Below are 15,642 nucleotides of genomic sequence, written 5' to 3'. Positions count from 1 at the left end.
TATATACTCAGACTAAAATGAAATCCCACCTTTTCACAAAGACAAGGGTCAGATGCGTATCGTTTTTTCATATCTACCTGATACTTACTTTATAATATTTTTATGTAAATGTTAAAAACATGTTTTTCATTGATGATGGATTCTTTTCTGAAAAAAATCCCACATCCTTTCTTGAACAAAACAAAAATAAAAGCCCAGTGCCTTAGTTTAAACTTTAAAGACTCTGAATTCGAATATCTAATGTAGCATTTCCTCGATGCGCTGCAATACCTATTATTAAATCAAAATAAAGTTTTATTGTCATATAAACTTTACAGTTTGTGACATATAACAACACTGACAAAAACAAATAAAGACAATAACTTAGTAACTCTATATATATATATATATATATACAACTCGTCTAAACATCAACCCAACAATGTTAGATCTGTAAATTTGCTTTCGCAAATTTTTGGTTCTTCCCTCGCCGGGATTCGAACCCATGCTACTGTGATATCGTGACACCAAATCGCCTGCACTGCAGCCGTCCCGCTAGACCACACGACCACCTGGGCTCTCAAAAAAAGAGCTTTCGGTGGCCATATGTTACCTTTCCACGTCAGTTTTAATCTAGCGGCGTACTACAGTACATGATATATAAGGCATGAAGATGTTATTGTTACAGATCAGCTAAATTATCTATAGTAAAGGATCCTACAAATTAATGTAAGATACAGTCACAGAAAATAATTATATTCATAAGTACGTCTGAGTCAGTGACAACCCTACAACAGATGTTTTGGTGTCACGATATCACAGTAGCATGGGTTCGAATCCCGGCGAGGGAAGAACCAAAAATTTGCGAAAGCAAATTTACAGATCTAACATTGTTGGGTTGATGTTTAGACGAGTTGTATATACATTATGTACACAGCCATGTATCACCATCATTGATGGCGATCCGATGGATACATCTGTTGTAGGGTTGTCACTGACTCAGACGTACTTATGAATATAATTATTTTCTGTGACTGTATCTTACATTAATTTGTAGGATCCTTTACTATAGATAATTTAGCTGATCTGTAACAATAACATCTTCATGCTTTATATATCATGTACTGTAGTACGCCGCTAGATTAAAACTGACGTGGAAAGGTAACATATGGCCACCGAAAGCTCTTTTTTTGAGAGCCCAGGTGGTCGTGTGGTCTAGCGGGACGGCTGCAGTGCAGGCGATTTGGTGTCACGATATCACAGTAGCATGGGTTCGAATCCCGGCGAGGGAAGAACCAAAAATTTGCGAAAGCAAATTTACAGATCTAACATTGTTGGGTTGATGTTTAGACGAGTTGTATATACATTATGTACACAGCCATGTATCACCATCATTGATGGCGATCCGATGGATACATCTGTTGTAGGGTTGTCACTGACTCAGACGTACTTATGAATATATATATATATATATATACAACTCGTCTAAACATCAACCCAACAATGTTAAATCTGTAAATTTGCTTTCGCAATATATATATATATATACACATTAATTAATGGATCCCCTGTCCTCTATTTTAAATGATCATTAGATTATGCAAACGTAACGAAGTGTCCTCGATCACTCGTCCAAACTCGTCCAATTCTGTTCCTCCGTCTGATGAGTAGCGGAATTACCCGAGGATTGCCGAGTGGAAGTTCTCCATAGACAGAAAAATAGTTGGTGAAGGTCGCCTGACCACTATTACTGGAATGTTTTCTTTTATCCATTCTTCAAGTTTATATATTGGTTGAGTGAGGTCTTCTTCAACTTTTTTGTACAAGTATCCAAAAGAAATGTGGAATTTCAATTTTGCATCACTATTATAAAAGTTATCTACACACCACGATCTAAGACTTTTTATTTGACCTATTTGTACTGAAGACATTAATTGAACATCCATAACAATTCCCGTAGAAGTTCTTTTAATTTTTGAAAAAGAAACATGTATTTCGTTCAGATCTTTAAATTCTTTGATTTTGTTTGCCATCTTGAAGAGAGCAGGTTTCATAACACGATTCAATGTGCTTGAATCTCGGCTTTTTGGTGCTCGCCCGCTCTGGTCGACCTGGTATGGATATAATTTCTCTCTCTGATTCCACAAATTATAGATTGTCATATGATACGTGGTATAGTTTAGTGGTTTATAGTACTTTGAAATAGATGATGAATTGAATACTTTATACAATTCTATTAGTTTCGGTGTTGTATCGCACATAGATATGATCGAATAAGCGAGAAACGGCACGTAATTCCCTAATTCATCTATCTTGTCTATTTTTACGGTCTTGTGTCTTTTCACATCCGGGTATACGTTCACGTACATCAAATATACGCAGACACAAATAAAAAACCCGAATAATATCTGATACAATTGTTTCATTATGATTCCACACCTTTTTTCACTATCTGGTCGAATTATGCCTTTCTCGCATATCTCTTAACAAGAATTGCGGAAGATCCTACTAAATGAACTAGCTTACGGGAAATTTTCCATCGTTTGTTTACAGAAATTGACATTGGAAATCCGAAGACGAAAAATTGATTCCGGATCCAGGAAGTACAGTAATTTATATATAATGTAAACATTAATAGAGCGAGACGACATAACGTAGTTCTTATACAGATTGACTTATAAGTTATATTCATGATATTCAAATATTAAGAGGGGGTGATATACGCTTTTGGGTTATAATATATGATATAAAAAGGTGGTACGTGGTGGTGGTTGTGGTGGGGGATTTTTTTTGGTTTTTTGGTTGTTGTTTTTTTTTTGGGGGGGGGGGGGGGGGGGGGTGTAAAAAAGTGGCGATGTGGAGTTTTAAGTCTGGGAAAAAGAAGAATAAGAAAGTGGAAAATGCAAAAACAAATACAAAATAGAGGGATTTTGGAAATAAACACCCCGTAAAGAGAGCAGACTAATTGAAGCTTTTAGTTCAATATAAAAAAAAAAAGTAGATGTGGTATGATTGCCAATGAGACAACTATCCACAAAAGACCAAAATGACACAAACATTAACAATTATAGGTCACCGTACGGCCTTCAACAATGAGCAAAGCCCATACCGCATATAGTCAGCTATAAAAGGCCCCGATAAGACAATGTAAAACAATTCAAGCGAGAAAACTAACGGCCTTATTTATGTAAAAAAAATGAACGAAAAAAAAAATATGGTTCACATAAACAAACAACATCCACTGAATTACAGGCTCCTGACTTGGGACAGGCACATACATAAATAATGTGGCGGGGTTAAACATGTTAGCGGGATCCCAACCCTCCCCCTAACCTGGGACAGTGGTTTAACAGTACAACATAAAAACGAACTATAAAAATCAGTTGAAAAAAGCTTAACTCATCAGATAGACAAAAAATTAAAGTGGACGTGGCCGGGTACTTATACATCCCGACACAAAAAGACACAATGAACATATCTGAGAGTACTCGCATTTATCTGACAGCTAGTTCAAAGCCATTAACAACTAATAAAAAATCATGCCTCTAATTATAAGACTAAGCAATCAATCCGTACACATCCAACATACAATGGATTTAGTGTAAAGACGTCATAAACAGCCAGAGAAAAACATTTTAGTTTAGTTTTAGTACAAATTCAATTTTTAGTTTGACTCATTAATTTTAGAAGGGGTTGACACGTTTTTTGGAATGTGGGATGAAGAAGGGTAAAACGGATAAAATAAGTAGCGATGTGGGGTACAGGGGGAAACGGATAAAACAAGTAGCGATGAGGGGTACAGGGGGAAACAGTTAAAACAAGTAGCGATGAGGGGTACAGGGGGAAACGGTTAAAACAAGTAGCGATGTGGGGTACAGGGGGAAACGGATAAAACAAGTAGCAATGAGGGGTACAGGGGGAAACGGTTAAAACAAGTAGCGATGTGGGGTACAGGGGGAAACGGATAAAAGAAGTAGCGATGTTGAGTACAGGGGGAAACGGATAAAACAAGTAGCGGTGTGGGGTACAGGGGAAAACGGATAGAGAAAAAGTGGGGAAAAAGAAGTTTTTGGGAAATGAGCACCCTTGTTATTCCCTAATTATTAAGCGAGACGACAGTAAGTATAGTTCTTTCTGCAGAGATTGAGACTCACTTTAAATTATACTTGACTATATTCATGATATTGAAGAACACATCTTCACATATTCAGGCTCTAATTCCATGAATCAAAAGCGAGGGTCAAAATCAAATCAAATCACAAATGTTTACATATAATTCTTGGGGTATGTCCTACTTGTAAGTAAAAACGTAGCTTGAACGAGATTTCCCCCCATATGAAGTAATTATTAAATCAAGCCCATGTTCTTAGGTATTTGTTCATAATGGTACGCTAACAAATCCCATTGTTATCTCCCTTTCAGTAGAGAAATGTAATTTCTATTCAATATCAATATACATTTTTTGGACATAACTCGTCTAATACATGTAATATCATTGTAAGATCCTGACATAGAGTAAGAAGGATTTTTCAGGTATTTTTATCCCCCACCAACGATAGTAGAGGGGCATTTTGTTTTCTGACTGGTCTGTTGGCCAGTTCGTCTACTCGTTCGTCCGCACGTCAGTTTGTCCGTTCGTATGTTGTACAATCCGTTCGCCCGCCTGTTCTGCTTCGGGTTAAGTTTTTGGTCAAGGTAGTTTTTGAAGAAGTTGGTTCAATCAACTTGAAACTTAGTATACATGTTCCCTATGATATGATCTTTCTAAATTGCCAAATTACAGTTTTTATCCCAATTTTACGGTCCACTGAACGTAGAAAATGATAGTGCGAGTGGAGCATCCGAGTACTATGGACTTATTCTTGTTTATTATAGTATACATTATATCTTTAGAATATTTGAAGATGCATTGCATCCAATGAAGCAATCCTTTTGATCTTTATTCAGCTTATGAGTGTTCAAAGAGTTTACACATCCAGTAAGCACGGGCGGATCCAGCTATTTATAAAAGGGGGTTTCCTTACCAATAATAAAGGGGGTGGTGGTTCAAACTTTTTGTCCCAATCAATTCAAATTCATTGATCGTCAAAAAATGTTTGGGTCCCAACCCCCTGGATTCAACACTGCATAAACGTCGGTCTGGAAACTGGATTAAAAATAAAGCGCCCCAAACCTCATTCCTTAAGTACTCTCATGTTCCTCATCACGGTAACATCTATCCACATGCAGATGACCACAAGTAACTGTCATTTATTGAATGATGGATTGATATTTGCCCAATGCTTAGTGGTAAATATTTCAACATTTTCAAAATGATTTCAGATGAACATTTCCAAAGTATTCAGGTTGTAGAAGTTGTCTTGCGGAAGAAGAAAAGTCAGTTTAGGAAAAAAACATAACCCGAACGTTGAAGTCAAGGACGTTCGCTACTCTGTTTAAAAACGAGCTATTAAAAAGACAATAATATTTTGATGGCGGGAAATAATTCTCTTTAGGCTTTTCACATATTTATCATTGACACCTTTTTTCTTTCAAATAACAATGAAAAAATAACAAGGATTAATAAGATTTTCAAAGAAGATATTTTAAACAATGTTTAATCAAATAAAGGACAAAAAAGTAGGGGTAAGTGGGCATTATTTTAATGGCACTACATGGATAAAACCAGAGGATTCCGCACATCTGACAAAAATTCAAAAACGCGAGGAGCAGACTTCCTTATATTGTAATGTTTGAATATATTATTATTCTTCAAAATAAAGAAAAAACATGCACATCAAAACTAAAAGGCTTAACAAAACTTATCTTTTCACAGATAGTCGAAAAATAAAAAGGTGTTGTTTTATTGTTTATACAACATGTTGGTTTTCCCGTTTGAAAGGCTTTACACTAGTAATTTTGGGGGCCCTTTTAATAATAGATTGCTGTTAGGTATGAACCTATGCACCGTGTTGAAGGCCGTACCTTGACCTATAAAGGTTTACTTGAATATATTGTGACTTCAGTCTTGGATGGAGAGTTGTCTCATTGGCACTCATACCACATCATCCTATATATATGTGTCCACCAGACATCAAATACCGTAGACCATTTCAATGTATGGTCCGACAACACAGTTATTTCGAAGTGCATTTCATTTAGACAATAAATTAAAATGAAAAAAGTCACACCAGAGTCTACTTTTATAGTGTTGTGCTACTTTTGGGACAAATTATATCAAAATTTAGAAAACTTCATCGGCTGTAACTCAAAATATGGACATGTCATAAACGGGGTCTTGAAATCTTTTGACAGCTTCCGAAATGCTAAATTTTAACCTTTTTCAGTTGAACCAAATTACTTCTTTACTGAAAAATTCATTTACCCATTTTTTTTCAGTGCAATTTCATTCCCAAACTTGATATTTGAAGCATAAAACATGAAGAAATAAATTTGGAAGGGGTATACAAAAAATTGGTAAGTAACACACTGCTCCATCACTATAGGGCCTATAATCTAAGAACGATAACTGTGTTACCGGACCATTGTATGACTTGATATGTTCTATGATCTTCTACGTACTTCTCTTTTTTTCGTGAACTCGACTGTCAACTATAACTAAAAGTTATGGTATGAACTGTTCTGTGTCCTTCAATTTTTCCCTCCAATTTATCTATTATTTATATCTAAGCACCGCCACCCAATTATTCTGCATTTTTTTTTAACCATATGCATTTTTGACTATTTTTATTTTTATTTATTGTTCTCGATTTTTAACTAGTCTCTATTCTGTAACCATAGCTCGGTTTTAGAATAGAACTCCAACCCGATCGCAAACTGTTTATCAATTCTCTGATACATTGTTTCAAACGTTTCTGGTACAGAAAAATTGGTACCGTTAATGTTATTACTACCACTGGGTCAATGCCTCTGCTGGTGGACTGTTACTCCCCGAGGGTATCATCCGCCCAGTAGCCAGTACTCCGGTACTGGCATGAAAATACGGATTTTTTGTGTTATTAAATTTGCTGTTACAAAATGATATAAAAAATATAAATTAAGGAATGTATCTCCCTTAGGCAAAGCTCTGATTCCTTTTCACGGATTTGGCTATACTTCTTGGAACTTTTGGATTATAGCTCTTCATCTTTTATATTAGCTTTGGATTTTACATATTTTTAACACGAGCATCACTGAAGAGACATGTATTTTCGAAATGCGCATCTGGTGCCGAAAAATTGGTACCGTTAATGTTATTGAAGTTAAACTGCTTCTCAAACATTCGAACTTCAACTAGAACACATTTACATTTATTTCGATTTCTAAGAAAAACTCTACTTCAATTATAACTGTAAATATTTCAAATTTAATTCCAAAACTTTTACACAATCTCGAAATCTCTTTAAATTAGTTTCTACTGGTAAAACTTTCGATGTTTAAAGTTTCAAACTATTTTGATACTTTCATTACGAAAAAAAAAAGATGCTGAATGTTGGTTTTAATTTTTGTAAACTGCTAAAATAATTAAGCATTTTTTAAAAATTTAATTTTTAATTTTAAAACTTTCCCATTCTGAAACATTATAACAGAAACGCAGATCACCGCCCCTATTCTACAAAATAAGTATAACCCTTCCTAACCCATTCCCTTACCTATTAGACTGACCACTGTTCCGTGCGATATTCCTGTCAATCAAAAAGATCAAAAGCCATAAACCGTTTGATGTCTACGCAGTTTTATTATGCAAATTTTAATGAGCCTGGGAAAAAAGCATCTCGCCGACATCGAAAAATCTTACCCAGCGTCATTTGTTACAAACTTGCAGACTCGACAAGATGGATTACAGTCCGTTCAAAGATTATTTGAATTTCAGTTCTCTTTTATTTAAAGAAAGAGAAGAACATGTCGAGAAGACTACAGAATTGTTATCTGAAACAGAGGTTGATTATTGGGCAAACTCGATTAGCTCAATTGAAGATATTTTATCATCGGAGCCGTTTACTTCTGATTCTTTTTCGGATGAAGACCTTGATGTATTTGAAAATATGCCAGACGCAACAGACGACAACATGATGGCTGTACAAATATATAACAATGATCAGGATCAGTTGTGTCGGTCGGACTCTCTTTCGTCCGGTGAGACCGCATCTTCCGGAGAAAACAGCTTTTCAGATGAAGGATATTCCAGTGATTACCTTTTATCAGCTTTTCTAAGACAATTGAACGGTAGCTCTGATAATATGCTACAAGCTCCGCTACAATACCAGATAATGCCAGCTAAACCCGCTTCCGAAGAGAAATACTGCATTCTTTGTAAACGGAACGGTGAAACCAGAGAATATTACACTACACATGTGTTGAAAGACAATAGGGGAAAAGTAATATGCCCAGTACTCCGCAAGTACGTTTGCCCGAAGTGTAAAGCCACAGGGGATAACGCCCATACACTCCGCCATTGTCCGTTCTCTGATGCCCAGGGGTCGTCCACTACGGAGACATGTTACACCCTAAGAAGTAGCTGTGGAAGACGAAGAAAGAAGATAGCCTAATTTGATGGAAGAAGATCGCCTTATTGACGAAAGAAGATCGCCTTTAGTATATGACGTGAAAAGATGGCCAAATTTGAATGGAAGACAATATTTTATTCAAGATGAAACGATATATTTTTTAAACTTTTTGTTAATACTTTTAATTTGTGAAATATTCTTTAAATCTTTTAAATGCGTTTTGATAACAAGATTGCGAGAGTCTAATTCAATTTTAAATATCGAAAACGTTTAATAACATTTTAAATTTCTATATTTTTCTTTAAATGTCAAATTGGTGCTTTTTAAATTTTAAATTTTTATCGATGTTGTTTGCTATTTGAGATACCCTAGAGTTTTAAAAACAGATTTTAAAAATGTATTTTTTAAATATCCCTGCTTGGACCCCAGTATATCTAATTAGATTTGAATTTTATTTATTTTGTTATAGATAATCATAGAATTTTAAAACAAGTTCACCGATTTCTTTTTTATCTCACAAACTTGCAAATAATAACATTTTAGAATTGTACTTTTTTTGTCGACTTTTAAAACAAGTTTTATAATGATCAAGACTCGTCTTCAAAGCTCGTAATTTTTACGCACTTTTTACACTGACAATACAGGAGTTCCTCTGGTTGCCCCTGCATTGTAATACATGTACCTTAAATGACCCCCATGTGTGCTTTTGAATCTTCATATTTATAACTAGGTCTTTTATCACAAGTTTTACAAGTGTTCTTTTTACAATTTTGAAGCTAGCTGCAATTGCGAATTTTAAAACTTCTGATTTAACTTCTTTATCTACGTATAAAAGTTGAATATTTTAACGAGTTTATACCATTTCGATGATTTTCATAGATTTTAGATAGTTTTTAATCTAAAACAGTATTATGGTTATTTTAATAATTTTGAAAATTTAAAATTTTATTTTGCACATCATATATTCTTGAAGATTTTTAACAATTCAGCATGGTTCAAGCTTATGAGTTACATGCTTTTTTAGTGTATCGTTTTTAACTATAGTTGTATTAGGAAAAAATATAATCATGATTTGACGATTTTCAAGCATTTTAAAAGATGGTCTGGTTCAAACTTGATTACCAAATTATGTTTTATTTTTATAGTTTTAAGATATATTCTGTGTTTGGTTAGTTTTAAGATTTGTATTTTAAAGTTCTAGTAAAGTTGCTGACAAAATTTTAAACCCCCCCTTTACATTTTAAAGGAGAAAAAAAAATGATGACGTTTGCATTTAATTTTTTTAACAATTTGTTTTATAAACAGCACAATATACCTCGATTTATATTGAAAATGAGTTTTCATAGCTTTTGCAAATTTGTAGTTTTGCCTTCTTAAATGACTTAAAGTGTATGCTATACTAGTAATGCATGCTTTAATGTGAAAAGAGAGAACCTTTATATTGTATATGTTGTTTTATGTTATGCAAATAGAGAAAAAAAAGTTCATTTATTTTTTTATAATTTTGTTTTTTAAAAGAACAAAAAATATATTTGATGATAAACGTGTATTCCAAGTCTCCCTAGTACGGTAATGTAATTATCAAAAAGAATGACAAATAGTTTCGTTATTTATTCTAACTTCAAGATACCAAAGATAACTTGTATAATCAAGTTTGCATAAGATATACCAGAGACATAGTGATATTTTATTATATAGTTATCAAAAGTACCAGGATTATAGTTTTATACGCCAGACGCGCGTTTCGTCTACATAAGACTCATCAGTGACGCTCAGATCAAAATAGTAAAAAGCCAAATAAATACAAAGTTGAAGAGCATTGAGGATCCAAAATTCCAAAAAGTTGTGCCAAACAATATATGTCTCTGGATATATATATATAGCTTGAAAATTTCAGAAGACATATTTATTGTCTCTGCTCTATGGTCGGGTTGTTTTCTCTTTGGCACATTCCCCATTTCCATTCTCAATTTTATATACAAGATATCTTATAAACTATATGAGATATCTTAACATCAAGTTTTATTAGATATCTTGAAGTTTAGAATAAATAGTTAAACGGCTTGCTATAGAAAAAGACAGAATTATTTCGTAGTTTCATATATGATAAACGGAAAAAAGATGTCTTGAAGATTTTTTTTTTTTTTACATTTTTATTTTGTTTTAAGAAGAAGTGAACATATTGGCTAATTCTGCTTTTGCAAGTTTGTAGCGTTTCTTTCTTATAATGTATTGAAGTATGTACATGCATGTCTCGAGTATTGTTAGGCCAAATACTGAAAAGAGAACCTTTATATTTTTTAGTTTATTTTTTTACTTTATACGAAAATAAAACTTAGTAATGTTGTAAATAAATGACAAAGAGAAAAAAATAAAAGAAAGCTTTTTCAAAGCTTTCTCAATATATGATGTAAATAAAGAATAAAGAGAAATAAAAAAAGAAAACAACTTTACTTTCTCAAATGAATTGAATATATGCTAGTTTGGTATTGTAGTTACAGAAAGTGGTTTTCATTAAATTTATTGAATTGTTTAGTTTATATGAAAGAGAGAGAAAAATGATGTCGAATTGGTAGATAATGACCGAGAATAGAACGAAAAAAAAACTATAAATATTAATGACCAAGATTGACAATAGAAACTTTTGCTATAAAAAGTATTTTAACAGCAGAAAAAGGAAGCATTAAAAACAATAAATTTGTACATAATATATTTTTGTCGTCATTTGTGAAGGAATACAAAATGGTGTCTGATATATGACACTAGATTTATGCATGTAGAAATAAAAATAAATGTATAGTTGATGTTTACGGTGTATTTCTATCTTTCCTTATCACAAACCACTTATTTTTTGTCTCTTGGCTCAAAGGAGCCTGCACGACTCGGGGAGTGCGTCAGGTCGTGGGTTCGACCATCCCGGTCGGGTCCAAACTCGGTATTTATTTTCAAATTGGTATTTTCAGCTTTTCCGCTTTGCACGCATTTAGGAATAAGAACAAAGACTGATGGTCTCTGGAGTCAGCATATTCTGTCCTGGTTGGGTGAAGTTTCTATAGGATTGACGTTTACCTTGCCAACTAGCACGTTTAAAAATACGACTTGACGTGTATGTCTAGTACCATTGATTGATTGATAATTAGGCAGCAACCATTTGATTTTCTGGGGGGGGGGGGTATGGTTTTTTTTTTCTGTGCAAACTTTTTTTTTCGCCTTCGGCGAAGAACAATCTATTTTTGTAGCGACAAACCAAAAACAATTTTTTCTTTCAATTTTAGCATTATATAGTGGCAGCTCAGGGTGAAACAAACATTTTTTTTTTCTCAGGGTCCAAAACAAATTATTTTTTCACCAAAAACCTGGAAACAAACTTTTTTCCAAAAAAAAACATATTTGATTTTCTGGGGGGGGGGGGGGGCCCAGAAAATCAAATGGTTGCTGTCTTAGTTCTGTGTCCAGTCACTGTCTACTTAATTCCAGCAAGTTGCCACTGTAGTCCAGTCCATATACAACCTATGGTCAAACATAATGAATATCAATAGTTCTATAAGGTCACTTCGTTTGAGGGTTAAGGTCACAGTTACTACAAATAAACAAAGCAGTACAAGAAAGGAGTTAACAGATTATAAGTCTAGAACCTTGTAATGGATTGGAAACAATCTTGTATATGACCACATAACATAAATGGAAGTATAAAAAAGAAGATGTGGTATGATTGCTAATGAGACAACTATCCACAAAAGACCAAAATGACACAGACATTAACAACTATAGGTCACTTCAACAATGAGCAAAGTCCATATACATTTCGAGATCACTATGTACAAAGTTGCACATCGAAATAAGTTCACAAAGAAAAGGCGTTTGACTCTCCGGATAACAACTCTTTAACTTAACATGGAATTATAATAAAACCTGCATGTATATGGTAACATAATAGGAGATCCCTTTTGATTTTATCCCCAAAGTCGTGGAAGCAGTTGTTCAAAATCGATCGAAATTAGTGGAGAGAAAAAGTATTTCATGAACACAATTGAATAGACAAATGCAGCGGATTAGAAAAGACTTCATGATTCTGAGGTGAATACTTGTATGTTCAACACGTTGTTACTTTCTAAAATAAGTATTTTAGCGTATTGTGAATATAAGAAAGAAGATGTGGTAAATTGCCAACGAGACAACTGTGAACTGTCCACAAATAACCAAATGACACGGAAATGAACAACTATAGGTCACCGTACGGCCTAGACAAATTATCATTGTGAATAATCTTCAACCCTCGTCAATATTCAAAACCGTTTATAAGATGTTTGTCCCTCCTTTTTTGTTTGTTCGGCCTAGTAGTGATCTGCATAGTTGTCAGTCTCTTTATGCCCCCGTCGTAGCGTAGGGAGCATTTAAGTTGTACCCTTGTCCGTCCGTACGTCCCAACTTGGTTTCCGTTCTCTAACTTTAATTATGAAACTTATACACAATACCCTAAAATACAGATCAAGTTTGAATTTTGGTGGCGTCACTTTAACCATTCTAGAGTAATGCCCCTCTACAAATGGAAAAAAAATGCTTAATTTTTGGTTTCCGTTCTCTAACTTTAGTTTGCCTCAACCAAATGATTGAAACGTATACACGATGCTTATTACTACAAAATACAGATCAAGGTTGAATTTTGGTGGCTTCACTTCGGTCGTTCTAGAGTTATGCCCCTTTACAAATGGAAAAATTGCTGAATTTTTCGTTTCCGTTCTCTAACTATTGTAAGCCTCTACAAAATATTATGAAAATTTATACACTATGCTTATTACCACAAAACACATATCAAGTTTGAGTTTTAGTGTCGTCACTTTAACTGTTTTAGAGTAAATATGCCCCTTAACAAATAGAATAAATTGCTTTGCCCAGCGCAGTTGGTACGACCGCAGAGGTCCAACCCTGAACCTTGTGTTAAAATTTATTGATTTCTATTGACCTATACTAAAGTTATTATCCGGAAACCATCTGTCTTCGGACGACACTGACGACGACGACGACGACGTGATACCAATATACGACCAATTTCTTTCTATTTTTTGCGGTCGTATAACCACAAAACACGGATCAGTTTCGAATTTAAGTGTTGTTACGATAACTCTTCTAGAGTTCTGCTCCTTTACAAATGAACAAGTTTGAACCCGACACATGCTTCTTTAAACAGGTACCACCTGGTCCGATTCTGACAATTCGAAGAGAGAGAGAAAGCCTAGTAAGGATCTTAATCAGCCATATATATATATATAAAAGTCTATAAAAAAGACCAACCAGCAAATTTACTATGTACCGGAACGTCTAGAATAGGCGATACTATGCAGATAAGGAAAAAATTATATCAGTCTAAAGATTTGCACAACGGTACTGATATTATCAGATTATTACATGTCATTTTTCATATCGCATATATTATCAGCCCTAGGGTCAATATCAGCCCAAGAGCAGCATGGCTCGAGGGCTGATATTGACCGAGGGCTGATAATACATGCGATATGAAAAATGACATGTTATGATCTTTTTATCATATGCTTCAACAGTAGAGAAAAATAACAGATTCATATATTGATCCTTTTACGTGGTTCCCGAAAAGAAGTTGAAAGAGTAAAAAGTTCACGGACGTTGGACCCAAAATTTGATACATTCAGTATAAAATCTTTCTATCATATTCCCCAACAGAAAAAAAACCCATATTTTTATATGGACGAATCGACAAAAAAATAATTCAACAATATACATAATGAACATTGTATGGAAAAGTCAACTTTTTTAAAGTAACTTTCTAAATCATGTTTCAGAAAAACTATAAAAAAATGCATTTATTTAATTTACTTTTTTTTTAAATTTAATCTAATTTAATTATTTTACACATACACATTCCAGTATTCAAATAATTGTTTTGTACACTACTTTGTTATGTTTTTCAATGTTTTTTATTGAGGTGTATTTTCCGGAATTTGCCGAGTATCACCGGAACGCCATGTGATAACGTTACGGAAAGGCATGTGTTAACATTCAAAGCATGTGATAAACTTTTCATATCAGCCCGCTAAGCACCAATTCGAAAAATATGGAAAATACTTGAATTTAAGGCTATTATCATACGGTAAAAATCTTATGTTATTTAGTGTAAGTATATGATAAAAGAAGTTATTATACGAAAATGTTGTTATTAAATCGTGTTGACAAATATTTCGGCTCAACAAATGGCCTTCTTCAAGTCCTCCACACTTGAAGAAGGCCATGTGTTGAGCCGAAATATTTGTCAACACTTGAAGAAGGCCATGTGTTGAGCCGAAATATTTGTCAACACGATTTAATAACAACATTTTCGTATAATAACTTCTTATATCAGTACCGTTGTGCAAATCTTTAGACTGATATATATCTAAAGATTTGCACAACGGTACTGATATAAGAATTTATTATAACTCGTCTAAACATCAACCCAACAATGTTAGATCTGTATATATAGTAGCTACTCTAGAATAATGGGCTGTCGGAATAATGGTTTTCGGACTAATGGGATGTCACCGATTTCGGTGTGAGCCATCTTATATTTGACATCTGGTCGTTTATTTAAAATATTATATAAATACTATCATAAAAAGAATCTTTGACCAGGCTTATCAAATTATGAACTGTCCTATCCATAAATATGTAAAACGAAATTTCTTTTGTAAGACTAAAATAATTGGAAAAGGCCCCTATATTGATATATGTAAAAATAAAACTGACAGATCAGTTCTAAGTAAAAAACCTAATGCCCATTCCCTTGCAATTCAGAAAGAGGGCGGAATGTACCAACATTGAAAGAAATCGACGCATTTACTTATCCTGTAACAGAAGAAGAAATTGAGGATGAATACCAATTCTTCCCAGTCTGTCCATGCTATTTATCATTGGGGGATACCTATTTACAAAATATTAATACTTATCTTAATTTCAATTCTATCAAATTGCATTCAGAATATATATAACACATAGGCATATAACCACACTTTTGAATAGCAGTTTTTATCAAGAAAATCTGTATAATTTATATATTTGTTTAATATGTATACAATTTTTTTAGTTTATTATTTTGTTCATGAACATTGATGATCATTGATAGTGAGTTAACTCTAGATACACATATGTTTTTTTAGTCTTTTTTTTT

The 15,642-nt window shown here is 33.7% G+C and overlaps 1 protein-coding gene across 1 annotated transcript; it reads left to right on the top strand.

Annotated features, from left to right (window-relative positions):
• Positions 1 to 7,740: 7,740 nt before the first annotated feature.
• Positions 7,741 to 8,698, top strand: LOC134700886 (uncharacterized). Its single transcript, XM_063562039.1, has one exon. It carries the CDS (start codon positions 7,794 to 7,796, stop codon positions 8,505 to 8,507), a length of 714 nt encoding a protein of 237 aa, XP_063418109.1. The 5' UTR covers positions 7,741 to 7,793; the 3' UTR covers positions 8,508 to 8,698.
• The last annotated feature ends 6,944 nt before the right edge of the window (positions 8,699 to 15,642 follow it).

The sequence above is a fragment of the Mytilus trossulus genome, unplaced genomic scaffold (assembly GCF_036588685.1).
Source record: "Mytilus trossulus isolate FHL-02 unplaced genomic scaffold, PNRI_Mtr1.1.1.hap1 h1tg000187l__unscaffolded, whole genome shotgun sequence".
Classification (NCBI taxonomy): domain Eukaryota; kingdom Metazoa; phylum Mollusca; class Bivalvia; order Mytilida; family Mytilidae; genus Mytilus; species Mytilus trossulus.
This window is presented reverse-complemented; position numbering and strand designations above follow the sequence as displayed.

Coding starts and splice junctions, on each gene's coding strand:
- LOC134700886 (XM_063562039.1), top strand. CDS start 7,794: ATGGATTACAGTCCGTTCAAAGATTATTTGAATTTCAGTTCTCTTTTA.